At 44.7% G+C, this 27,326-nt stretch overlaps 1 protein-coding gene across 5 annotated transcripts in view; it reads left to right on the forward strand.

The window, feature by feature from the left end:
* The window catches only part of LOC137346548 (SH2B adapter protein 2-like), a 249,717-nt gene that overhangs the window by 131,132 nt on the left and 91,259 nt on the right, over positions 1–27,326 (forward strand). For all 5 annotated transcript variants that reach the window (XM_068010038.1, XM_068010037.1, XM_068010034.1 and 2 more), the window contains 2 exons: positions 1,114–1,215; positions 13,313–13,404. In XM_068010038.1, coding sequence (XP_067866139.1) covers positions 1,114–1,215; positions 13,313–13,404 — 194 coding nt within the window. The remainder of the gene's footprint in view (positions 1–1,113; positions 1,216–13,312; positions 13,405–27,326) is intronic.

Here is a 27,326-nt window from a genome sequence, read left to right on the forward strand (position 1 = left end):
AGTCCTGATCATTTTTATATATATTGAGAAGAAGCATGGTCGCCCAGCACACTCAACCCTGGGGTCATCACTATTTACATCCCTCCAATCTGAAAATCATTCATTAATCACGACCCTCTGTTTACTGTTCATTAACCAGCTTCCTCTTCACGCTGCTACTTTCCCTTTAATACTCCGTCAGCATTATTATCTGATTGGAATAATGAGTCTATGCAGGAAAATCCCAACCCTAACAGCCCTGCAGTAGTTAACCCAGTATGGCGACAGAAAGAGATGCTGGAGGTTTTCCAGCTGCAGTTTACCCCCAACTGCTAGTTCTCTAATAATCACTGATTTTTCAATCCCTGCACATCACATCCACCTTGATAGAATTGAAATAGCAGAGAAAAACAGGAATACTTTTGGCATTAAAAAACCAAACGTGCCCTGGGTACAATATTTTTGTTTGTTCATTCCAAGATTATTATGAAGGAGAGGTCTTGTGAGAGACCGGTACTTGGAGATATAGAAATAATAGTCGAGGATCCTCTGACAGCAGTAAAGTTGGTGGCAGTGCTGTGTATTGGGGCATCACTCAGCTGCCACTGTTCTCCCACACTGTGCGTATAAATTCCTCAAGGGCAGGTGCACAAAACCAGTGATAGCTAATCAGACCCTGTTTTAGATTCCCCCCCCAATTTGCTTTTCCATTGATTATGGACAAAATGTCTGCCACAGGTATCTGATCAGTGAGACTGCTGTCCGACCATTGACAGCATGGAAAGATCAATAGACGCTTCTCTCTGATGGGGGACACAATGACACTGGTGGAAACTGCAGAGATTTCAGGGTTAACCTGCATGGTCCTTTCTGTCACAAACATGGCCGGGAAGCAAGGGAATTGATGAAAGAGACAAAGTAGGGTGAGAAACACAATGAATTTGACTGAAAAGTGAGATGTCTAAAATATTAATCTGAACAGAGATTTACCCTCCATGAAGGCTGTCTGGGTTGAGCTCTACTATACTACCATAAGGACCACCCAGAGAAGGCATCGTTTGGTCAACGTCTGAACTCTGGTAGCTGTTTTGATGTAATGAACAAAACACAATAACCTGACTCTTTCTTTCACAGTCTACAAAGCCCAGAGTCAGCATCCCGCTCTCTGCAATCGTCAAGGTCAGGACCACGATGCCATTGGAAATGCCAGATAAAGACAACACATTTGTGCTGAAGGTAAGTGTGGGACAGGGATAAAGGGTGATTTTGCAACTGGCCAGTGGTTACTGATACCCTTGCACCAGATCAACAATTATACCACAAGTAATGATGCACATCCTTTATTATGGACCATTGCATAAGTATCGATCCCTCTTGGCATTGTTCAGGAACTTTTCCTTCAATATACATTTACAACATTGTGTTTTGTAGTAGATCTGTTTAAGTATTTCCTTCTTGTACCTATACTTGGGTTATAATTTTATAGCTATTTGGCGTAGAAATCCGATCACTGGAATCTCTTTGCAGTGGGGGAGGGAGGGCGCGTATGGATATCGGGTGCCTATGATGTCACTTAGAGGCAGTTAGCACTTCTGAAAAAGGAGGTGCAGTCTGACTGCGGACACCAGGAAAATGATTCTGAATGAAGATATGGCTGAAGCAACTGGTGAGAGGGCACCGAGATTCTCTAATACTGCCTTGGAAGATCTGGTGCTGGCAGTGGGCAGAAGGAAGAACATCCCCTTCCACTTGGGAGCGATAGGAAACCCTCCAGGCATCAACTCAGGAAACAGTGGGAAGAAATTGTGGAGCATGTGAATGCCAGGAGCTTTGCTTCCAGGATATGGCTGCAATGCCAGAAGAAATACAATGACCTAACTAGTGTTTTTAAGGTAAGAATACTGCTTTCTTTCTCCCTGCTCACAGTTGCACCCCTTTACACCTCGTTAATCACAAGACTCACAGCACTTAAAAGACTCCCTGCCCCCACTATCTTTCACTGTCCTACATTCATTACAACACACATTCCACCTCTTTCTCCTCACGTTCACACACTCAAAACTACTTCAACCCTCACATAAGGCAACCCATATCCTTCTCTTTCATTTCAACTGCTGTGATATGGAAGCCCCTCTGCTAGTAGAGGAAGAGGAGACCAGACTTCAGGAAGAAACATGCTCAGAAGAATCATAAGACATAGGAGCAAGAGTAGGCCATTCGGCCCCTCGGGCCTCCTTTGCCATTCAATAAGATCATAGCTGATCTGACTGTGGCCTAAACTCCACTTTCCTGTATGCCTCCCCTCCCACCCCCCCCCCCCCCCCCCCCATAACCCTTGACTCCCTTGTCAATCAAAAATCTGTCTAACTCAGCCTTGAATATATTCAATGACTCAGCCTCCACTGCTCTCTGGTGAAGAGCATTCCAAAGATTAATGACTCTGAGAGAAGAAATTCCTCCTCATCTCTGTCTTAAATGGGAGACCCTTTATTTTGAAACTGTGCCCCCTAGTTCTAGATTCCCCAATGAGAGGAATCATCTTCTCAGCATCTACCCTGTCAATCCCCCTTAGAATCTTATATATTTCAATAAGATCATCTCTCATTCTTCTGAACTCGAATGAGTATAGGCCCAACCTGCTCAATCTTTCCTCATAAGATAACCCCTTCAACCCAAGAACCAGCCTAGTGAAGCCTCAGCTCAGATGTTGGCTCTGTGCAGACTTTAGTGTCTAGGTTATAGAAGGTTAGTCACTGGGCACAAATACTCAGGAGCCAGGGAAGGGGGACAGGACACTGCAGCTGCTAGCTTTCCAGAGGCTGAGGTCACACACTAGCTCTGCTGCAGAGGACTTAAGTGTTGACTTTGAGGGCTCAGACTACAGAAGAACATATGTAACACTTACAATGATTTGTTTTTTAAATAAAAAGGCTGTGTGCATCTGTGCGGGTATATATCTGTTTATGCGTCTCTGCGTGTATGGGAGTGGTGTTTGTGTGTGTGTGTGTGTGTACAGATTTTGCATCTAGCATTTATGTAGCACCTTTTGTTAAAATGTCCCATAGTGCTTCAATGTTGGGTTATGAAAATGGACATTAAGCCAAAGGAGGTATTAGGATAAATGATTAACCACTTGATTAAAGAGATTTGTTTATGGAAGGTCTTAGAGGAGGTGGAGAGCTCTCGGATGCTAGGATGGGAATTCCAGTGACCTAGGCAACTGATGAAGAAGAGAGAGTACCGAGGGTGTTGTAGAGCTGGAGGAAGTTAGAGGTTGGGAGGGGGGGGGGGGGGGGGGGGGTAGGGCCAGGGATGAATCTAAACACAAGGATGAGAAACATTAAAAAAAACATAGAAGTTTAAATTTGAGGCATTGGGAGACAGGAAGTCAGTGTAGGTTACTGAGGACATGGTGTTGGACCAGCAGAACTTTTTGCAGAATAGGATACAGGCAGCAGAGGTTTTTGTGATCTGAGTTTATGGTGGGTGGAGTTTGGTCAGTTGATGAGAAGATAGGGAGGGAATAGACAATGATTAGGCATTGGGAGAGGATGGGAAGGAACCACAAAGAGGGGCATTCCCCTGTAACTCCCATTCCAAACACAGTCTCCAACCATTAATGACTTCTTTCTCCTCCATACCACGTCATGGAACACACTACCTCTTAGCCAAATGCCAATAAGACGAGAAACAGAGAGAGAAGGGCCAAGGAGAGAAAAAATAAGGACCCAATGTGTGATTTACAATGAGGACTGAATGACACCTGCAGGTGCTGGTCCAATCACCCCATTTTACCTGAAACTATACTTGCTCTTGACTCCCCTTGACTGACACCACAGAGATTGATTAGTAAGAAATGGATGTTTGATGTCTTATGATTAGCTCAGCACTTCTTCATGACCTCCAACACAGGATAATGTAATATCCGAGTTACTGTATTCATTGTACTGAATAAAGATGTTAGTCCGTAGAGTTTATTTACAAACATCTAGCATCTATGGTTTCCACTACAATACTCCTCATACAAGGTTATGTACAATCATTACATCCTATTTACATACTCTACCCATTAACAACCTACATCACATTATACTACATCTCCCCCAAATCTGTGACTTCATTCATCCGGTTAAGTAACCTGTTGAAACAGAATCTGCCCAATGGTATTCTAAATGTTGTCAACAATTTAGACTCTTTGTCCAAAGGTAGCTGCCAAAATCCACTGTTTGTGTCTAATTTCGTAAATATGGAGCGTTTTGCCAAACTTAAATCCACTAATGCCATTGGATGGATCTCTCTCTCCCTCTAATGCTTTATTAAGTTGAGTGAGGTCTAATACAAATTCTTATGGATCCATTTGGTTTCTTCACTGGAACCACACCACAGCACCATCTAGTTGGTTTAGGTACTGCTGATATCACTCCTTGGTTCTGCATTGCTTCTAATTCTCTTTCTTTTTTAACCTTTTCCAGGAGTTGTTGTGAGACCTTTCTTGGTGTGAATAAACACACAGGCTCTGCCTTTTTTTTTCCAGAGTGATTCTGTCTTCAATTTTCCCAATCCTCTAAATAGCTTTGAAAATTCAACCCCAAAATCTCTTGTTTGGTTCTCTTGTCCCTTAATTTCTTGTAACTTACATAACCGTTGTCAATCAATGCAAGCCTTCCTGGTGAGTAATGAACAACTCTGATTCTTAATAATATACCGTGTTTTGGGAATCTCTTTATTCTTGTATCTTAAGGTTGTTCTCAATTCCCCTATAACTTTCATCTCTATGCCTCCAGGCCCAGATAGCTTATTGTTCTTTATTCTAAAGTTTCCCTTGTTTAGCCATAATTTCTTATCCGATAGAACTGAAACCGCTGTTCCTGTGTCTAACCGAAAACTACTTTTATTTTTTCCTACCATGATATCTGCTGTCCAGCAATTTTCATTTGCTCCTTGTATTTCTCCTAAGAAATACAAGGCACTGCTGGGACTAAGAGCTGCCTCCCTCAAGCGGGTGGAAGTCCTGCCTCGGAACAATTAAAGCCCGGGGACCAGTAAATTGCGGGACGGATCCCTGAGCTAGGTGGAAGCGGATTCGCCACCGACTTTTACGTCAGAGGCCAGCTCCCGTCCGCCCGATGTAAAATCCAGCCCATTGACTGGAAATGTTCCTTTTTTCTACACTGGAAACAGTCTACCTCCCTGTCTGAGCAACATTCCCACTGGTGCCTCTCTCAGTCACACCTACTGCAATTCAGTGCTATGACTCTAGATGTCTTTCCCGCCTTTCTGGCATGTTGGTGCCATTCCTTTCCGTTTTTTTCACAAACTCCAAGGAGTCTAATGCTTTCGAGATCAGACTCTCCCCGTCCCCTCAAACCCCTGGTTGGTTGAATTTTCTAACCTCCGCCTGTCTACTCAACTGAATGCTTTTTATAAACTTAATTCTTCCCTCGACTGTAGCTGATCTGATACATAAGAACATAAGAAATAGGAGCAGGAGTAGGCCATTCAGCCCCTCATGCCGGCCCCGCCATTCAATAAGATCATGACTGATCTGTCCTAGTCCTGAACTCCTCTTTCGGGCCTGCTCTGCCTAACCCTCAACTCCCCGAGATTTCAAAAATCTATCTACCTCCTCTTTAAATACATTTAGTGACCTAGCCTCCACAACTCTCTGAGGTAGAGAATTCCACTGATTCACCATCCTCTGAGAGAAGAAATTTCTTCACATCTCAGTTTTAAATGTGTGCCCCCTTATTCTGTAATTTTGTCCCCTAGTTCGAGATTCCCCCACTAGTGGAAACATATTTTCGACATCTACCCAATCGAGCTCCCTTAAAATCTTATATGTTTCAATAAGACCACCTCTCATTCTTCTAAACTCCAATGAATAAAGGCCTAACATGTTTAGCCGTTCTTGATAAGACAACCCCTTCATCCCAGGAATCAGCCTAGTGAACCTTTTCTGAACTGCCTCCAATGCTAGTATATCCTTCTTTAAATATGGGGACCAAAACTGTACACACTACTCCAGGTGCGGCCTCACCAACACCCTGTACAGTTGTAACAAGACTTCCATATTTTTAAACTCTAACCCTCCAGCAATAAAGGCCAAAATTCTATTTGTCTTCCTAATTACTTGCTGCACCTGCATGCTAACGTTTTGTGTTTCATGTACAAGAACACCCAGATTCCTATGTACTGCAGTATTTTGTAGTCTTTCTCCATCTAAATAATCTACCTTTTTATTCTTCCTACCAAAGTGGATTACCTCACACTTTCCCACATTGAACACCATTTGCCAAGTTTTTGCCCACTCATTTATCCTAACTATATCCCTTTGCAGATTCTTTGTGTCCTCATCACAACATGCCTTCCCACCTATTTTTGTATCATCAGCAAATCTGGATACATTACACTCTGTCCCTTCCTCCAAGTCATTAATGTAGATAATAAATAGCTGAGGCCCTAGGACCGATCCTTGTGGCATCCCACGAGTTTATTTTATTTTATTTTTATTTAAAGATACAGCACTGAAACAGGCCCTTCGGCCCACCGAGTCTGTGGCAACCAACAACCACCTATTTATACTAACCCTGCAGTAATCCCATATTCCCTACCACCTACCTACACTAGGGGCAATTTACAATGGCCAATTTACCTATCAACCCACAAGCCTTTGGCAGTGGGAGGAAACCGGAGCACCCGGCGAAAACCCACGCAGTCACAGAGAGAACTTGCAAACTCCGCACAGGCAGTACCCAGAATTGAACCCAGGTCCCTGGAGCTGTGAGGCTGTGGGGCTAACAACTGCGCCACTGTGCCGCCCTTTCCACGGCTTTCCAACCTGAAAAAGACCCATTGATCCCGACTCTCTGCCTTCTGTGTGTTAGCCAATCCTCAGTCCATGCCAACACATTGACCTCAATACCCTGAGCTCCTATTTTGTTCAATAACCTTTAATGTGGCACCTTATCAAACACCTTCTGAAAATCCAAATAGACAACGTCTACTGGTTCACCTTTATCCACTCTGCTTGTTATATCCTCAAAGAACTCTAACAAATTTGTCAAACATGATTTCCCTTTCATAAAACCATGTTGACTCTGTTTGATTGCATTATGTTTTTCTAAATGTCCTGCTACTTCTTCCTTAATAATTGACTCAATCATTTTCCCAATGACAGATGTTAAGCTGACTGGTCTATAGTTTCCTGCTTTCTGTCTCCCTCCTTTCTTGAATAGGGGTGTCACATTAGTGGTTTTCCAATCCACTGGTAACCTATCCAGTGAGTTTTGGTATATTATGACCAATGCCTCCATCCACTATCTCTGAAGCCACTACTTTTAAAACCCTTGGATGCAGGCCATCAGGTCCTGGCGACTTGTCTGCCTTTAGTCCCATCAGTTTGTCCAGCACCTTTTCCCTCGTGATAGAGATTGTTACAAGTTCCTCCCTCCCATTTACACCTTGTTCATCTATTATTGTTGGGATGTTTGTAGTGTCCTCCACTGTGAAGACTGATGAAAAATATTGGTTTCAATTATCTGCCATTTCCCTGTTCCCTGTTATTAATTCCCCAGTTTCATCCCCGAAGGGTCCCACACTTACTTTAGCTACTCTCTTCCTTTTTATATACCCATAGAAGCTCTTACTGTTTGTTTTTATATTTCTTGCCAATTTACTCTCATAATCAATTTTCTCTCTCTTTATTAGTTTTTTAGTCATCCACTGCTAGTTTCTAAAAACTTTCCAATCCTCTGGCCTACCACTCGTTTTCACCACATTGTACGCCTTTGCTTTTGATTTGATACTCTCCTTAACATCCTTTTGTTATCCACGAGTGGTTCATCGTTCTCCTCAAGTCCTCCTTTCTGACTGGAATAAATGTTTGCAGAGTGTTGTGAAATATCTGCTTAAAAGTCTGCCACTGCTCATCTACTGACTTCCCCTGTAGTCTATTTTCCCAGCCCGCTTTAGACAACTCTTTCTTCATACTTCTGTAATTGCCCTTGTTTAAGTTGAAGACACTGGTTTGAGACCCGAGTTTCTCATCCTCAAACTGAATTTGAAATTCTACCATGTTATGATCACTTCCCCCTAGAGGATCCTTAACTATGAGATCTCTTATTAATCCTACCTCATTACACATTACCAAATCTAAAATAGCCTGTTCTCTGGTAGGTTCTGCAACATATTGTTCTAAGTAACAATCCCTGAGGCACTCTACATATTCGTCTTCCATGTTACCCTTGCCAATTTGATTTGTCCAGTCTATATGCAGATTAAAATCACCCATGATAATTACAGTGCCCGTCTTACACGCCTCCATTATTTCCTGATTAATATCTTGTCCTACAGAGAGGCAACTCTTCGGGGGCCTATAGAACACTCCCACCCATGATTTCTTTCCCTTGCTATTCCTTATTTTCACCCAAACTGATTCTACATCACGATCTATTACACCTATATCATTACTCACAACTGCACTGATCCCTTCCTTTAATAACAAAGCTACCCCACCTCCTTTACCTTTCTTCTGGAACGTTGAATATCCTTGAACATTTAGATTCTAGTCCTGGTCATCCTCAGTGATAGCTATCAAATCATATTCATTTATTTCTATCTGTGCTGTCAGCTCATCTATCTTGTTAAAAATGCTACGTGCATCCAGATAAAGAGCCTTAAGCTTTGACTTTTTACCATTTTTACCTACTCTGGTTCTAATTTCTGCTGTACTCCTGTGCTTGTATTCTCTGTCCCTTCCTGTCACTCTCTGATTAATGTATGTTCCTTCACTACCCTGCACCTCTGCTCTCTCATTACTTTTCGACTTTTTAAAATTCACTTCAATTGAACCCTCCCCCCCACTATTTAGTTTAAAGCTTTATCTACAACCCTAGTTATATGATTCACCAGGACACTGGTCCCAGCATGGTTCAAGTGAAGCCCATCCCAATGGAACAGCTCTCTCTTTCCCCAGTACTGGTGCCAGTGTCCCATGAATCAGAACCCATTTCTCCCATACCAATCTTTGAGCCACACATTTACCTCTCTAATCTTATTTACCCTATGCCAATTAGCACATGGCTCAGGTAGTAATCTGGAGATTATTACCTTTGTGGTTCTGCTTTTTAATTTAGTCCCAAGCTGCTCATAGTCCCTCAGCAGAAACTCCTTCCTAGTCCTACCTATGTCATTGGTATCTACGTGGACCACGACAACTGGATCTTTTCCCTCCCACTCCAAGTTCCTCTCCAGCCCAGAAGAGATGTCCTTAACCTTGACACCAGGTAGGCAACACAGCCTTCAGGACTCTCTATCTTTGCTGCAGAGAACAGTATCTATTCCCCTAACTATGCTATCCCCTACTACAACTACATTTCTCTTCTCTCCCCCCACTTGAATGGCGCTCTGAACCACGGTGCTATGGTCAGTTTGCTCATCCTCCCCGTAGCCTGTGCCTTCGCCACATCAGGAGCAAGAACATCATACCTATTGGATAAGGGCACTGGCTGAGGCTCCTCCAAAGCTGATGGTGCATCGTCAAGAACCCCGACTGCGATTTTATCTCAAATCAACTGCTCATGCAAGCTTCCATACTTGTAATCTCTGTGATCTTGTATAGGTCATTAATAAATGAATCACGCTTTCCCCTTTTCTCTGGGTGCGCTTATTAAACTTTGCCCATTCAATGATAACGTTTTCCCTGATCTTGAAATACTCTTTATCACTTCAGCATAAGTTGTCTGCTTCTCATTGATTCCTTGGGTTAATGAGAATGTTGTCTGCACACCCCCAATGGTGTATAAGAATGTACTTCCCTCCTCCTTGTCTGGTCTCTGAGCTAAACCCAACACAGAATGGTACCTCTCAAACGTCCGGACCCATTTCGGCCACTCCTCCACCTGCTTCTGACCTGCTACCCATTCAAAGTTCTCTGGCAAGTGCAATTACTTTTTCACCTTTTTTATTTTGATATTTTCATTTCTTCTCTTCTACAATTGCTTTTCCGTTGTCACCATGTAATATCTGGGTTACTATACACTTTGTACCGAATAAAGATATTAGTCTGTGGGTTAAGGAGTTTATTTGCAAACATCTAGCATCTATAACTTCCACTACAAGACTCCTCACGCACGGTTCTGTACAATCCATGACATCACATCTTGTAATAATGTTTCAGTCTATTTACATTATCTACCCAGCAACAACCTACATCATATTATACTACAGGTAACTGCCCTCAGTGCTCGCTTTGTGATTTATAAATGGATCGCTTTTCCAAGATTTTAAAAATCTCCTTCAGTGTGTGGAGAGATACCTGACACACTCAGAGGCTTCTCTTTGGCTTGCGGTTTTTGAGAATACTACATGTGGCATGGTCTCAATTCCAATTGGGTAGTTTATGCACGGAGACATGGCTCAATGTTGAGACAGAATTCTAACAAAGTCATCCTGCACAGCAGGATGATTCCTCATGGACCATGTCAATACAATTTTTACATTAAATAAACATTTGATCAATGCTCTGATTCCATGGACAATGGGCTATTTCTAAACCCAGGGATACTGAAGCTAATTGGAGAACCCCTACTTAACTGAGATCCACTAACTCAGTAATACCAGGGATTAAATCTCCGTTTTTAGACTGGATGAGTATTATTCGCTATATGAAGCATCATGGCTTGTCAGTGGAGTCTCTTTGAAAGTGTTTAATAAGAATTTTTGCTTCTATGTGGGTGTACAGTCAGACACTATCCCACCAGGAGCATTGGAATTGACTTCAGGCAAGGATTTCCTGACGTTGGCTGTTTATAATTAAGAGTCTACTAGATTTCCTGGCAAGGATCAATTAATGTTGCATTTAGTGGTCCCTGATGGAAAGGTTTTTTTTACAATCGCAACCTTTTATCCACAATCAGTTGAAAGAGACCATAGAAATGATTTAAAAAGTGCAACAGGTCTTAAACCGAGTACCTGGGGTGAGTATTTTAACAACATACGTCCAGCGTTTTTTTTACACTCCATCTTGTTTAACTTTGAGACCATCCACATTCTTTATGTATTTCTTCCCTTTTTTTGTCATGAGTTTAACATACAATATTTACTTGAAATGTTTGGTAAAAATGAAGGATGTCTAGAATTGGTAGCATGTTCTGCCAGGACTCTTGGCTCCAGAACTTACATCCAAACATGGGCAAAAGAGCTGAACACGAGGTGAGGTGAGAGTGGCTGCCCATGACATCAAGGCAGCATTTGACCAAGCATCAAGGAGCTTTAGCAAAACTGAAGTCAATGGGAATCAGGGGGAAAACTCTCCACTGGTTGGAATCATACCTAGCACAAAGGAAGATGGTTGTTGGAGGTCAATCATCTGAGCTCCAGGACATCACTCCAGGAGTTCCTCAGGATACTGTCCTAGGCCCAACCATCTTCAGCTGCTTCATCAATGACCTTCCTTCAATCGTAAGGCCAGAAGTGGGTACATTCGCTGATGGTTGCACCGTATTCAGTACGATTCACAACTTTTCTGATAATGAAGCAGTCTGTGACCACATGCAGAAAGACTTGGACAACATTCAGGCTTGGGCTGATAAGTGTCAAGTAACATATGTGTCATAAAAGTGCCAGGCAATGAGCATCTCCAACAAGACAGTCTAACCATCTCCCCTTGACATTCAACATCATTAACTTTGCTGAATCCCCATCATCGATATCCTGGGGTTACCATTGACTAGAAAATTAACTGGATCAGCGATATAAATACCGTGGCTACAAGAGCAGGTCTGAGGCAGGAATCTTGCAGCGAGTAACTCACCTCCTGACTCCCCAAAGCCTGTCCACCATCTACAAGGCACAAGTCAGGAGTGTGATGGAATACTCTCCACTTGCCTGGATGGGTGCAGCTCCAACAACATTCAAGAAACTTGACACCATCCAGGACAAAGCAGCTGGCTTGAGTGGTAACCCTCTCATAACCTTAAACTTTCACTTCCTCTACCACCGAAGCACAGTGGCAGCAGCGTGTACCATCTACAAGATGCACTGCAGCAACGCACCAAGCCTCCTTCCAAACCTGCAACCTTTACCACCTAGAGGAACAAGGGCAGCGGATGCATAGGAACACCACCAGCTGCAAGTTCCCCTCCAAGTCACACACCATTCTCTCTGCTGCCAGCCACACTGTGGGTGGTGGTTTGTGATGTCCTGGTGCTACTTCCCCTCTGGCAGGGAGCGGGTGGCCAGTAGTGATTGAGGGAACCACAGAGCAGGCTGTCCCCACTGTGTGGATAGAAACCCAGGATTCATGAGGGAGGAGGAGGCACGCTGGATCCAGATAGTGGAGCCTTTGCAAATGCTCTGGGGATGGTAACAGCTTCTTCTCTCCCTCCTCCAGTCTCCATCCTATTTCAGACACTTTGAAACCTTCTCATGGACCCCTAGGGGGGTGTGGCCCCCCCCGGTTGTGAAACCTTGAATAGTTGAATAGGATCAAGGGGCTGAATGGCCTACTCCGTATGAGCCTTGTAAACTGGTTGTCTGGTCACAATTCGATTCTAGAAGTGTACTCATTGCCACTCTTCCTATTTGGTCCCATAATAACTGGATGAAGGCAATTGCTCCGATAATATGCAATTACCTATTAAAGGTGGAAGGAAATAGTAATTCCTTACATCTCGAAGCATCACTTTCATTAACATCTATTGTGACGACATTTGGAAATTATAACCTCAAAGTACATTGCAGCCAATTGTGAAATTGCAAAGTCTAGATACATAGGTTATGCTTGAAAGTCCAGATAATAGACGATAGGTACAATGCCTATGACAATAAGATTATAGCTGTAAAGTCTAGACAATAGATTATGCCTACAAAGTCTAGATGATAGACTATACTTGATAAATCTCATTGCAAGCTTTACTGTAACAATGGAATGTACAAGACTGAGAAAGCCCATTGCAGTCTTTCTGGGTGGTCCTATTTTCCAAAAAATATCAAAAAAGCAGATTGTATTTTTGCTGCAATTTAATAGGGTTTGACCCATTTGAAAATAAATTCTTTCACCATTACACTAAGACTGGTAGCTTCCAGCTGCAGCTTTGACTATTGGCTAGTCCCGGTCATTGTCGCCTGACCCTTGACCTGTGCTGGATGTGAATGTCCATTAAGCATTCTGCGAACTAATTGATACAGATTAGAAAGAGTTGCAAAACCAAAGGCCTACTTGTCCTCAGAACCATTACCTAACATACTGAAAATATTGTAACTTTATGCATGTGATTATATCTTGGTGTGAAATCCTACGCTACTGGAAAGACTCTGGTTTTTCATGTGACAGGTGGAGAATGGTGCGGAGTACATCCTGGAGACGATTGACTCCTTACAGAAGCACTCGTGGGTGGCTGATATTCAGGACTGCATGGATCCGGGGTAAGAGGAACTTCTTTGCCAGTTACAGCACAAAGGAAATTCTCTGCTTAGATATTTGGACATAACAGAAAGTTTGAGAGGCAACATTTTACATAATAAAATATACTGCATAAAATGGAAGCTAATGTGAGTTGTGGTCGATAATGTTTATTATTTCTTACAGATGCTACAGACAGCTTTGGGCAGTAACACAAAAAGGGTGATAGTGTTAAGGGTTTACTCTGCATCCGGGCTACCAATTCGCTATCATCCATTTGTGTTACGGCTCAAGGTGAATTCTAGCCACTTTGTCCCTGGTACTGTTAATCTGCTCATAGTTCTACAGAGCAGGAGTCTGAGTGTTGGAAACAATTCTCAATGTGATTAACTAGAGGAAGCATAGCCATCGGATTCTGCTGTTCATGCAGGAAGTACAGTCTATGTAGTTGGTGGTTCAAGAATTTTACGATCAAGGAGTTATTGTGTCAGTGTGAACAGGAGGAAAGGATTTTATTAGCTGTGCAGCCTAACTGATGCTGAAGCCAATGGGGTCAGTCTCCTAGCAAGCGGGGTCATGTCATGGTAACTGAGCATGGTAGAGCTTTCAAAATGGTACTTGTCTCATGAGAGCAATCGAGGGCTCCTACAAAAATAGATAATAAAGCAGACCATCGTGAGGCCAGGACAGTCATTGGGCCGGTGAAATGGTATCAGTGGGTGATATTCATCTGCAAGGATTCGCAATTGCGCAGAAATAAGCCTGTATCAATTTTTCACTGGCTAAAATCTGCCAATGGTCATGATCAGGAGGGCTTTCCTGGGTTACTACCAATAACTCACAGGTCCAATGCTTTTCAACAAACCCATGAAGCTTTCCTTAGGGTCCAAAGAGAATATTATTCCAAGTTGGTGTCGAACCCAGGAGGTTGTAGTGAGAAGCCTATGGGTATTTTCTGCCTTTCTTACCCTAGAGATTTTACTTGCTCTATTCAGCATAATCCTGTGGATGAATTTTCAGATTTTCATTGCCCAGGAATATCTTCAGTCACCCTGATGTCTCAGTAACTTTTGGCTACGTGCCCAAGAACTGAAAACCTTTCTGCAATATTTTCTTTGGATACTGGATCTATCCTGTGCTTCTATGGGATCTGTCATGTCTTTGACAAGCAGCCGTGATTCAGAAGATTGGAGCTTTAGCTATCAAACACACTTGTTGATTAATAAATGAACAAGTTAATAAATAAATTATACACCCACAGATTTACTATTCTATTTACTGGAAAAGAAAACAATGAATACTGCCAGTCTCTGTGCTATAATTAATCTTTATATATGTAGCTATCATACTGGCTGCAGGAGTTAAATGGCCTAATCTATCTCTTTGACGGTTCCAAACCAACTCAATGATTTAAACAGTCTCCACTTTTAAATACTTAGCCATCCAATAAGGATTTGAATTATTGTCAGCTAGTTTCAAAAGGAGCAGCCAGTCATTTGCACAAATGAACCACATCTTTACATAGTCATGGAGACAACTGAATGAATCTTCACAACACTTGCTCTTATTTTGGCTGAAGATATAATCTCGAGTGTGTCTGGTTTTTAAACTATTTTATATTTTGACTGAATTAAAGAACCATATCAAATTGAAACTAAACAAAAATGTTTCACAACATCTAATTTCCCACAGAGTTGTCAAAGACCTGGTGCTCATGAATCATGAGTAAATTCACAATGTTATCCAGACCTCAAGCCTTCACTCAAATGATGGGACAGTCCTTCCAGGATGTTCCTCTTTCAAGTTAACACTTTTTCTGCTGTCCTTGTTTTTATTTTCTCTCACATGTAAACAGCAATGCTAAAGTGTAATGCTCTCGCTGCTGCAGAAGCACTGACTAATTCATTTTGGACACGTCACACACCCTCCTATATGGCAACTTTCTCCAACACCGAGATCCATTTACTCTTCAGATTTATTAAATAATTTACTGATAAATTTGAATTGCAGAGACTTGATGTCACATTGATTTCAGAATGCTGCACCTTATCAGTTACACATATCCATCTCTATCTTGCATTATAATGTGTATAATTCAGCATTCACAGTTACCTCACAGTCTTTATGCACTTATAAATATTACCATGACTTCCCATGAGGCAGTGGGGTGCCCTTTGCTCCCCCAGTCTTGACCTGGAAGTGATCTTTGCTCACATCCTTTCATTCATTCAGTCCAAAAGGCTTCTCTCACCTCAGCAGCTGAATGTCACACAAACATCATCTCACCGAGCATGGACCTCGGCTTCAAAATAGACACTGCCTTATCTCATCTCAACAATTGACTCAGAAAAAGCATGTGTGATTACTTAAAGGAGGAGGACTCACCATGTATAGAAGAGGTCCTTGTAATCATAGGAAGACAGGCCATGAAGAATGCCAGAGTTGAGGACAAAGAAAGGAAGCCATCAGGACATTCGGTGGTGGACAACTCTTTGCGCTGGAAGACCAGCAAGTTTCGGGCAGACCAAAGGGCGTCTTTCACCGAATTGATAGTCCTCCAGCAGCAGTTGATGTTTGTCTCGGTGTGCGTCCCTGGGAACAGCCCGTAGAGCACAGACTCCTGTGTTACAGAGCTGCTTGGGATGAACCTTGACAAAAACCCCGTACCACCTATCCTTCGTGGAACAGTTTCTGCGGGAAAACACCTTTGACCACCGGTCCATCAGGCAGTGGTCTGCACGGAATGTCCTCAAGGCCCTACGGGAAAAGGAAACGGTGGATCCTGTCGGATGGTTCCCCGAGCAGACCGTCAAAGTCATTTGGCAGAATGCCTCATCACCAGAACTTTCAAACAAGCACCAAGACGTAGCTTGGCTGGTGGTGAGAAGGGCCCTCCCCGTCAGATCCTTCATGCACACCCGAAGTCTCGCCCCCTCCGCACAATGCCCCCGCATTGGCTGTGGTGGGGAAGAGACGGTCGCCCACCTCCTCCTGGAATGTGCCTTTGCAAAGCAGGTGTGGAAAGAGATGCAGTGGTTTTTGTCAAGGTTCATCCCAAGCAGCTCTGTAACACAGGAGTCTGTGCTCTACGGGCTGTTCCCAGGGACGCACACCGAGACAAACATCAACTGCTGCTGGAGGACTATCAATTCGGTGAAAGACGCCCTTTGGTCTGCCCGAAACTTGCTGGTCTTCCAGCGCAAAGAGTTGTCCACCACCGAATGTTGCAGACTGGCACATTCCAAGGTCCAGGACTACGTGCTGAGGGACGCACTAAAGCTTGGGGCAGCCGCAGCAAAGGCTCAATGGGGAAAGACCACAGTGTACGGTTCCCCCACCAAGCTGGACTGAGGGGCTGGATCCATGGGAAACCCCTCGAACTGTATCGTTAATATTCTCAATTGCTGTAAATGTAAAACTGTAATTGACATGACAATTGTGAAACGGAAGGGTTGGGAAGAAACACATGACAGTATTGAAAGAAACTGATCTCCCTTGCAATGTTTGTATTTTTTGGTGCTGTTTGGAAACTGTTTGGCAATGTAATTTTCACAGATTTTTATGAATAAAGTATATTTTGGAAATAAAAAAAAAAATATCAGGTCAGGATTTGGTTCCTTCTCTTCCCATTCATGAACTGCTGGCACTTTTTTTGAAAGCTGGATGTGAAGGCTGCTCATCAGAGCATCAATATAACCATCTCTTTCTCCAGATGAGCCAGACGGTGGCAAATTTAGTCCCTGTGCATCTAGTAACAAACAGCATCCCTCACTTGTCTCCCTCCCAAGCACCATGTCAGCTACACCATTGTGTAGAATTTAGAGAGTGCAATAGAATGAGTTCATTGATTCAATAACCAAGAGCAACAGGTGTCGGCAGTGGAGGTCGGGCAACCTGCCATCTGGCGGGATGGCTTGTATCTCACCATGGCTGATGGCCAAGGGAATCTAGACTGCATATGTCCTCTTTATAAAGAGGACTATTTTCTGAGCATCAAGCCTAGGAGCAGGCATTAGTGTTCATGTTGACACCTGTGTTGCAGATGGTAGCTTGGGTGAAACGCACCAGCTACGTATACCGGACGCCTTCACAACACTGTATTCACCACTTCACTTGGGGCAACTCCAAGGACGTCTGCAGAAGCACCCCCATGCCAGAGGCTCTAGGAGCTTTGTCAATAGATGTCCAGAGTACTGTAGTAGAAACCTGGGGTGCTGGAGCCAAACAGGCTATCTCTTCTGACCAACAGGCTTGGGGATCAGTTAGGGAGACTGGACCTCACTGATCTCATGTATTCTTTTGCCTGTTGCCAGGCTGACCATGCATAGTGAAGCAGTGCCCAGTAGCAGGGCATGGCTGGAGTAGGCATGAATGATGGTAGTGCCTCTCAGGACCACGAAAACATTTGGACCTCCTACAAGCCCTCTCCCAACATGCCCATTTGCTAGACAGCAAGCAGGCCCAAGCTCTTAAAGACAGCCGGCATGGACACGATGGGCTGAATGGCCTCATTGTGTGATTCTACGATTCAATGATTTTAGCTCCCGTGCAGTCTTGGAAATGTCACAACCTGCTGTAGACCCACCTCACTCAGGACCTAGCTGTCTCTGGACAAAGTGCATCTCCATAGCTCCATTCATCCAGTCTGACATGCCTGGCATCTTTCCTCCAAATAACAGAGATATTGGGGAACATCCATTGGGAATCCCTTTCTGGCACCCTGTCGAGAAGTGTGGGAAAGAAAGGCAGTACCACAATAATTGGGATGACCGAAGTGACAGTATGATCATAAAAAGAAAGCTTCAGTATCACTACTGATATCTTTAAACTGATTTCCATCTGGAACTCAGGATGGCCGAGCAACTGGACTGTCCATTTTTTAGGTGCTATACAGCCACCCAAAGATTTGAAATGGCATTCAAAATGTGCGTGTGCACTTCCAATGGGAAGTGCAAGTGGTTGAGGAGGTAGTCCTCGTGAGAGTATTGCACGCTGGCAGGAGGGAGATATTTATCTGGGTCAATGTGCAACACTGTTCGGGACACAATTGCATTTTGAAAGGCTCCAATGAAATGTGCTGAACTCACTCAGCAGAACGTGATACTAACTGGCATGAAGGACTCCTCGCCGGTGGTATCGAAAGAATTTGCATTTATCTGATGCTTTTCATGACCTCAGGATATTCCGAAGCAGTTTTACACCAGTGAAGAACTTTTGAAGTGTAATCACTTTTGTTTAATGTAAGAAACAACTCCTTTGCTGAGTTCGAGCACTGTTCAAAGTTCAATTTGTCTGCATAGTGGGAGGTCTGGCTGCTCTTGCACCAGAGTTGTTGTTTCCTTCACAAATTATTTGGATCCAAACATGGGTGGCCTGGAATGGAATAGAGCACCGTTCAGAGTATGAAGGATGACATACAGAGCAGGACAAGATGCCAGAACTGGGAGCAGGAGGGGGTCTTCAGGGCCCACTTCTCCCAACACAACTTCAGTGAGGAACCTTTGCTTTACCAGGGGTTTGTTATTGAACTAGGTCGCCTGCTGCAGCCACAACTGCAGCCCCACACCAGGGCATGCACAGCACTGCCTGTGTCAAGGTCACCATCGCCCTCAACATTTAGGCCATAGGCTCCTTTCAGCAACATTTCACAGTTGACAGTGCACCGCAGTATAAGAGAGGTCACCAAAGCTCTATACACCATGATATATATACTTAAATCTCCTCTAGCTTGGTGGTTATGTCACTGGACTAGTAATTCAAGAATTTGGACTAATGATACAGAGACATGAGTTCAAATCCTGCAACAGCAGCTGAGGAATTTAAATTCAGTTAACTAAATTTTAAAAATCTGGAATAAAAAGCTAGTATCAGCAACAGTGACCATGAAACCACCAGATTTTCGTAAGAACCCATCTGGTTGACTAATACCCTTTAGAGAAGGAAATCTGCCGTCCTTACCCGGTCTGGCCGATATACAACTCCAGACACCCAGCCATGTACTTAACTCTTATCTTAAATGGCCTAGCAAGATGCTCAGTATCAAACCACTATGAAAAAGTTTAATAACAATAAAACCAGATGGACCTCCCGGCATCAACCTCGGCACCGGGCTCCTTGTCCAGTCCGCTCTGCAAATGCTCCTCACTAACATCTGGCGACTTGTGTCAAAATTAAGAAGTTGTCCGACAGACTAGTCAAGCAACGGCCTGGCATAATCATACTCACCTTACAGCCAATGTCCCAGACTCCTCATCACCATCCCTGGGTATGTCCTGCCCACCAGAGGTGGCGACAAGGTGGTATAGAGTGTGCAGGGAGTGGCTCTGGGAGTCTTCAACATTGATTCCCGACCCCATGAAAGATCATGGCATCGGATCAAACGTGGGCAAGAGAAACACCTGCTGATTACCTCTTACTGCCCTCTACAGCTGATGAATCAGTGCTCCTCCTTGTTGAACACCACTTAGAAGAAGCACTTAGGAGAGCAAGAGCAGAAAAGGGGACTTAAATGTCCATCACCAAGAGTGGCTCAGTCGTGCCAATACTGAGTCCTGAAGGACATGTCTGCCAGACTGGGCCTGCAGCAGGTGGTCAGAGAGCCAACATGAGGGAAAAACCTACTTGACCTTGTCCTCACCAATCTATCTGTCGCAGATGTATCTGTCCATGACAGTACAAATAGGAGTGACCACTGCACAGTCTTTGGGAAGATGACGTCCCGATTTCACTTTGAGGACACTGTCCGTCATGTTGTGGGGCACAACCACTGTGCTAAATGGGATAGATTCAGAACAAATCTAGCAGCTCAAAACTGGGTATCCATGAGGCACTGTGGGCCATCAGCAGGTGCAGAATTGTTTTCAATCAAATCTGTAACCTCATGGCCCCAGCATATCCTTCAATCTACCATTACCATCAAGTCAGGGAAGAACCTTGGTTCAATTAGGAGTGCAAGAGAGTAAGCCAGGAGCAGCACCAGGCATACCTAAGTATGTCTTATATGTTTGACTCTGCATGCTGCCACCTTTTTGCATCTATCAGAGAGGTTCTTAGACTGTAGTTTTAAACATTAATATTTATTTCATAACACACTCCACACTAATCTGTGTGTCTCCTTCAAAAGCCACGCTGTAACTTAGTTAGAGATACAGCACTGAAACAGGCCCTTCGGCCCACCGAGTCTGTGCCGACCATCAACGACCCATTTATACCAATCCGACACTAATCCCATATTCCTACCACATCCCCACCTGTCTCTATATTTCACTACCACCTACCTATACTAGGGGCAATTTATAATGGCCAATTTACCTATCAACCTGCAAGTCTTTTGGCATGTGGGAGGAAACCAGAGCACCCGGAGGAAACCCACGCAGACACAGGGAGTACTTGCAAACTCCACACAGGCAGTACCCAGAATTGAACCCGGGTCGCTGGAGCTATGAGGCTGCGGTGCTAACCACTGCGCCACTGTGCCGCACTGTTTTTTAAAATTCATTCATGGGATGTGGGCATCGCTGGCCAGGCCAGCATTTATTGCCCATCCCTAATTGCTCTTGAGAAGGTGGTGGTGAGCTGCCTTCTTGAACCGTTGCAGTCCATTTGGGGTAGGTACACCCACAGTGCTGTCAGGAAGGGAGTTCCACGATTTTGACCCAGCGACGGTGAAGGAATGGTGATATAGTTCCAAGTCAGGATGGTGTATGACTTGGAGGGGAAATGGCAGGTGGTGGTGTTCCCATGCATTTGCTGCCCTTGTCCTTCTAGTTGGTAGAGGTCGCAGGTTTGGAAGGTGCTGTCTAAGGAGTTTTGGTGCATTGCTGTAGTGCATCTTGTAGATGGTACACACTGCTGCCACTGTGCGTCGGTGGTGGAAGGAGTGAATGTTTATGGATACGGTGGCAATCAATTGGGCTTCTTTGCCCTTGATGGTGTTGAGCTTCTTGAGTGTTGTTGGAGCTACACCCATCCAGGCAAGTGAAGAGTATTCCATCACACTCCTGGCTTGTGCCTTGTAGATGGTGGACATGCCTTGGGGAGTCAGGAGGTGAGTTATTTGCCACAGGATTCCCAGCCTCTGACCTGCTCTTGTAGCCATGGTATTTATATGGCTACTCCAGTTCAGTTTCTGGTCAATGGTAGCCCCTAGGATGTTGATAGTGGGGGTTTCAGCGATGGTAATGTTTGGCTCTGGACATTTACGGAGAAGACTCGGAGGGCGGAGTTCCAGACCTGTAAGTATAAAAAACTTATCTCTGGTTAAAAAAAAAACTGAAAAGTGACGTCACAGGAAAGCTGTGGCCTGATTGGCTGGTAGGGAATTTGTACTGAATTTGAAAATAAAACATTGGTAAAAATGATTAAAACCCTAATGAACTAATTAATAAGTAGAGTAACTAAACCAGAGGGAGGAGATTACTGTATTTACTTAGCATTTAATATTTATATTAAATATGGGCAGGTTGTTCAACCTTGCCCGTCTAAGAGCGAAGTCCAAAGTACGGAAAGTCCTCATCAGGGAGCTCCTCTTTGCTGACGATGCTGCTTTAACATCTCACACTGAAGAGTGCCTGCAGAGTCTCATCGACAGGTTTGCGGCTGCCTGCAATGAATTTGGCCTAACCATCAGCCTCAAGAAAACGAACATCATGGGGCAGGACGTCAGAAATGCTCCATCCATTAATATTGGCGACCACGCTCTGGAAGTGGTTCAAAAGTTCACCTACCTAGGCTCAACTATCACCAGTAACCTGTCTCTCGATACAGAAATCAACAAGCGCATGGGAAAGGCTTCCACTGCTATGTCCAGACTGGCCAAGAGAGTGTGGGAAAATGGCGCACTGACACGGAACACAAAAGTCCGAGTGTATCAAGCCTGTGTCCTCAGTACCTTGCTCTATGGCAGCGAGGCCTGGACAACGTATGTCAGCCAAGAGCGACGTCTCAATTCATTCCATCTTTGATGCCTCCGGAGAATACTTGGCATCAGGTGGCAGGACCGTATCTCCAACACAGAAGTCCTCGAGGCGGCCAACATCCCCAGATTATACACACTACTGAGTCAGCGGCACTTGAGATGCCTTGGCCATGTGAGCCGCATGGAAGATGGCAGGATCCCCAAAGACACATTGTACAGCGAGCTCGCCACTGGTATCAGACCCACCGGCCGTCCATGTCTCCACTTTAAAGACGTCTGCAAATGCGACATGAAGTCCTGTGACATTGATCACAAGTCGTGGGAGTCAGTTGCCAGTGTTCGCCAGAGCTGGTGGGCAGCCATAAAGGCGGGGCTAAAGTGTGGCGAGTCGAAGAGACTTAGCAGTTGGCAGGAAAAAAGACAGAGGCGCAAGGGGAGAGCCAACTGTGTAACAGCCCCGACAAATAAATGTTTCTGCAGCACCTGTGGAAGAGTCTGTCACTCTAGAATTGGCCTTTATAGCCACTCCAGGCGCTGCTCCACAAACCACTGACCACCTCTCGGTGCTTACCCATTGTCTCTCGAGATAAGGAGGCCAAAGAAGGAATATTTATAGTAGGAATCTAGCATTAGGGACCATATAGTTAATTATAACAATTTAGTAAGGATTTAATAAGTATTTATTTTTATTTATTAATTAGTGCTAGAAATGTCAGTGAGAGGGATGAAGTGCTTCACCTGTAAGATGTGAAAAGTCCATGACGCTTCCAGCGTTCCGGATGACTACATCTGCAGGAAGTGTATCCAGTTGCAGCTCCTCACAGACCGCATGGACCGGTTGCAGCGGCAACTGGATGCACTTAGGAGCATGCAGGTGGCAGAAAGTGTCACAGACAGGAGTTTTAGAGAAGTGGTTACACCCAAGGTGCAGGGCAGATAGATGGGTGACCGCTAGAAGGGGCAGGCAATCAGTGCAGGAATCCCCTGTGTCTATCCCCCTCTCTAACAAGTATACCGTTTTGGATACTGTTGGGGGGGATGGCCTATCAGGGGAAAAAGCAGCAGTCAGAGCAGTGGCACCACGGCTGGCACTGTTCAGGGAGGGACAAAGCGCAGAAGAGCAATAGTTATAGGGGACTCTATAGTCAGGGGCACAGATAGGCGCTTCTGTGGACGTGAAAGAGACTGCAGGATGGTATGTTGCCTCCCTGGTGCCAGGGTCAAGGATGTCTCTGAATGGACAGGGGGCATTCTGAAGGAGGAGGGTGAACAGCCAGAGGTTGTGGTACACATCGGTACCAACGACATAGGCAGGAAGAGTGATGAGATCCTGCAGGGGGAGTTTAGGGAGTTAGGTAGAAAGTTAAAAGACAGGACCTCTAGGGTTGTAATCTCAGAATTACTCCCTGTGCCACGTGCCAGTGAGGCTAGAAATAGGAAGACAGTGCAGCTAAACACGTGGCTGAGCAGCTGGTGTAGAAGGGAGGGTTTCAGATATCTGGACCATTGGGATCTCTTCAGGGACAGATGGGACCTGTACAAGAAGGATGGGTTGCATCTAAACCAGAGGGGCACAAATATCCTGGCTGCGAGGTTTGCTAGTGTCAGTCGGGAGGGTTTCAACTAGTGTGGCAGGGGGGTGGGAACCAGAGCAGTAGGACAGCGAGTGAAATAAATGAGGGGCAACTAGTAAATAAGGCCAGTAAGACGAAGAGGAAGAGCAGGCAGGGAGATGTTGCGGAGCACAGCGGGACTAGTGGTCTGAAGTGCATTTGTTTCAATGCGAGAAGTATAACAGGTAAGGCAGATGAACTTGGAGCTTGAATTAGTACTTGGAACTGTGATGTTGTTGCTATTACAGAGACTTGAGGGAAGGACAGGATTGGTAGCTAAATGTTCCAGGATTTAGAAGCTTCAGGCGGGATAGAGGGGGATGTAAAAGGGGTAGGGGAGTTGCATTACTGGTTAAGGAGAATATCACCGCTGTACTGCGGGAGGACACCTTGGAGGGGTCATGCAGCGAGGCAATATGGGTGGAGCTCAGGAATAGGAAAGGTGCAGTCACGATGTTGGGGGTTTACTACAGGCCTCCCAACAGCCAGCGGGAGGTAGAGGAGCAGATATGTAGACAGATTTTGGAAAGATTTAAAGGTAACAGGGTTGTAGTGGTGGGTGATTTTAACTTCCCCTATATTGACTGGGACTCACCTAGTGCTAGGGGCTTAGATGGGGCAGAATTTGTAAGGAGCATCCAGGAGGGCTTCTTGAAACAATACGTAAATAGTCCAACTAGGGATGGGGCCGTACTGGACCTGGTATTGGGGAATGAGCCTGGCCAGGTGGTCGAAGTTTCAGTAGGGGAGCATTTCGGGAACAGTGACCATAATTCCATAAGTTTTAAGGTACTTGTGGATAAGGATAAGAGTAGTCCTCGGGTGAAGGTGCTAAATTGGGGGAAGGCTAATTGTAACAATATTAGGCAGGAACTGAAGAATTTAGATTGGGGGTGGCTGTTTGAGGGTAAATCAACATCTGACATGTGGAAGTCTTTCAAACGTCAGTTGATTAGAATCCAGGAACAGCATGTTCCTGTGAGGAAGAAGGATAAGTTTGGCAAGTTTCAGGAACCTTGGATAACGCGGGATATTGTGAGCCTAGTCAAAAAGAAAAAGGAAGCATTCGTAAGGGCTGGAAGGCTAGGAACAGACGAATCCCTTGAGGAATATAAAGACAGTAGGAAGGAACTTAAGCAAGGAGTCAGGAGGGCTAAAAGGGCTATGAGAAGTCATTGGCAAACAGGATTAAGGAAAATCCCAAGGCTTTTTATACGTATATAAAGAGCAAGAGGGTAACCAGGGAAAGGGTTGGCCCACTCAAGGGCAGAAATGGGAATCTATGTGTGGAGCCAGAGGAAATGGGCGAGGTGCTAAATGAGTACTTTGCATCAGTAGTCACCAAAGAGAAGGACTTGGTGGATGATGAGCCCAGGGAAGGGAGTGTAGATAGTCTCAGTCATCTCATTATCAAAAAGGAGGAGGTGTTGGATGTCTTGCAAAGCATTAAGGTAGATAAGTCCCCAGGGCCTGATGGGATCTACCCCAGAATACTGAGGGAGGCGAGGGAAGAAATTGCTGGGGCCTTGACAGAAATCTTTGCATCCTCATTGGCTACAGGTGAGGTCCCAGAGGACTGGAGAATAGCCAATGTTGTTCCTTTGTTTAAGAAGGGTAGCAAGGATAATCCAGGAAATTATAGGCCGATGAGCCTTGCGTCAGTGGCAGGGAAATTATTAGAGAGGATTCATCGGGACAGGATTTACTCCCATTTGGAAACAAATGGACTTATTAGCGAGAGGCAGCATGGTTTTGTGAAGGGGAGGTTGTGTCACACTAACTTGATTGAGTTTTTTGAGGAAGTGACGAAGATGATTGATGAAGGGAGGGCAGTGGATGTTGTCTATATGGACTTCAGTAAAGCCTTTGACAAGGTCCCTCATGGCAGACTGGTACAAAAGGTGAAGTCACACGGGATCAGAGGGGAGCTGGCAAGATGGATACAGAACTGGCTCGGTCATAGAAGACAGAGGGTATCAGTGGAAGGGTGCTTTTCTGAATGGAGGGATGTGACTAGTGGAGTTCTGCAGGGATCAGTGCTGGGACCTTTGCTGTTTGTAGTATATATAAATGATTTGGAGGAAAATGTAGCTGGTCTGATTAGTAAGTTTGCGGATGACACAAAGGTTGGTTGAATTGCGGACAGTGATGAGGATTGTCAGAGGATACAGCAGGATATAGATCAGTTGGAGACTTGGGCGGAGAAATAGCAGATGGAGTTTAATCCAGACAAATGTGAGGTAATGCATTTTGGAAGGTCTAATGCAGGTGGGAAGTATACAGTAAATGGCAGAACCCTTCGGAGTATTGACAGGCAGAGAGATCTGGGCGTACAGGTCCACAGATCACTGAAAGATGCAACGCAGGTGGATAAGATAGTCAAGAAGGCATATGGCATGCTTGCCTTCATCGGTCGGGGCACAGAGTATAAAAATTGACAAGTCATGCTGCAGCTGTACAGAACTTTAGTTAGGCCACACTTAGAATATTGTGTGCAATTCTGGTCGCCACACTACCAGAAGGACGTGGAGGCTTTGGAGAGGGTACAGAGGAGGTTTACCAGGATGTTGCCTGGTCTGGAGGGCATTAGCTATGAGGAGAGGTTGGATAAACTCGGATTGTTTTCACTGGAACGACGGAGGTGGAGGGGCGACATGATAGAGGTTTACAAAGTTATGAGCGGCATGGACAGAGTGGATAATCAGAAGCTTTTTCCCAGGGTGGAAGAGTCAGTTACTAGGGGACATAGGTTTAAGGTGTGAGGGGATGTGCGAGGCAAGTTCTTTGCACAGAGGGTGGTGCGTGCCTGGAACTTGTTACCGGGGGAGGTGGTGGAAGCAGGTACCATCGAGACGTTTAAGAGGCATCTTGACAAATACATGAATAGGATGGGAATAGAGGGATACGGACCCTGGAAGTGCAGAAGGTTTTAGTTTAGGCAGGCATCAAGATTGGCACAGGCTTGGAGGGCCGAATGGCCTGTTTCTGTGCTGTCCTGTTCTCGAGCAGTGAGGCAATATGGGCAGAACTCAGAAATAGGAAGGGTGCGGTAACAATGTTGGGGCTGTACTACAGGCCTCCCAACAGCGAGCGTGAGATAGAGGTACAAATATGTAAACAGATTATGGAAAGATGGAGGAGCAACAGGGTGGTGGTGATAGGAGATTTTAATTTTCCCAACATTGACTGGGATTCACTTAGTGTTAGAGGTCTAGATGGAGCAGAATTTGTTAGGAGCATCCAGGAGGGTTTTCTAGAGCAGTATGTAAATAGTCCAACTCGGGAAGGGGCCATACTGGACCTGGTGTTGGGGAATGAGCCCGGCCAGGTGGTTGAAGTTTCAGTAGGGGACTACTTTGGGAATAGTGATCACAATTCCGTAAGTTTTAGAATACTCATGGACAAAGACGAGAGT

This window comes from Heterodontus francisci, chromosome 30 (genome assembly GCF_036365525.1).
Source record: "Heterodontus francisci isolate sHetFra1 chromosome 30, sHetFra1.hap1, whole genome shotgun sequence".
Taxonomy (NCBI): Eukaryota; Metazoa; Chordata; class Chondrichthyes; order Heterodontiformes; family Heterodontidae; genus Heterodontus; species Heterodontus francisci.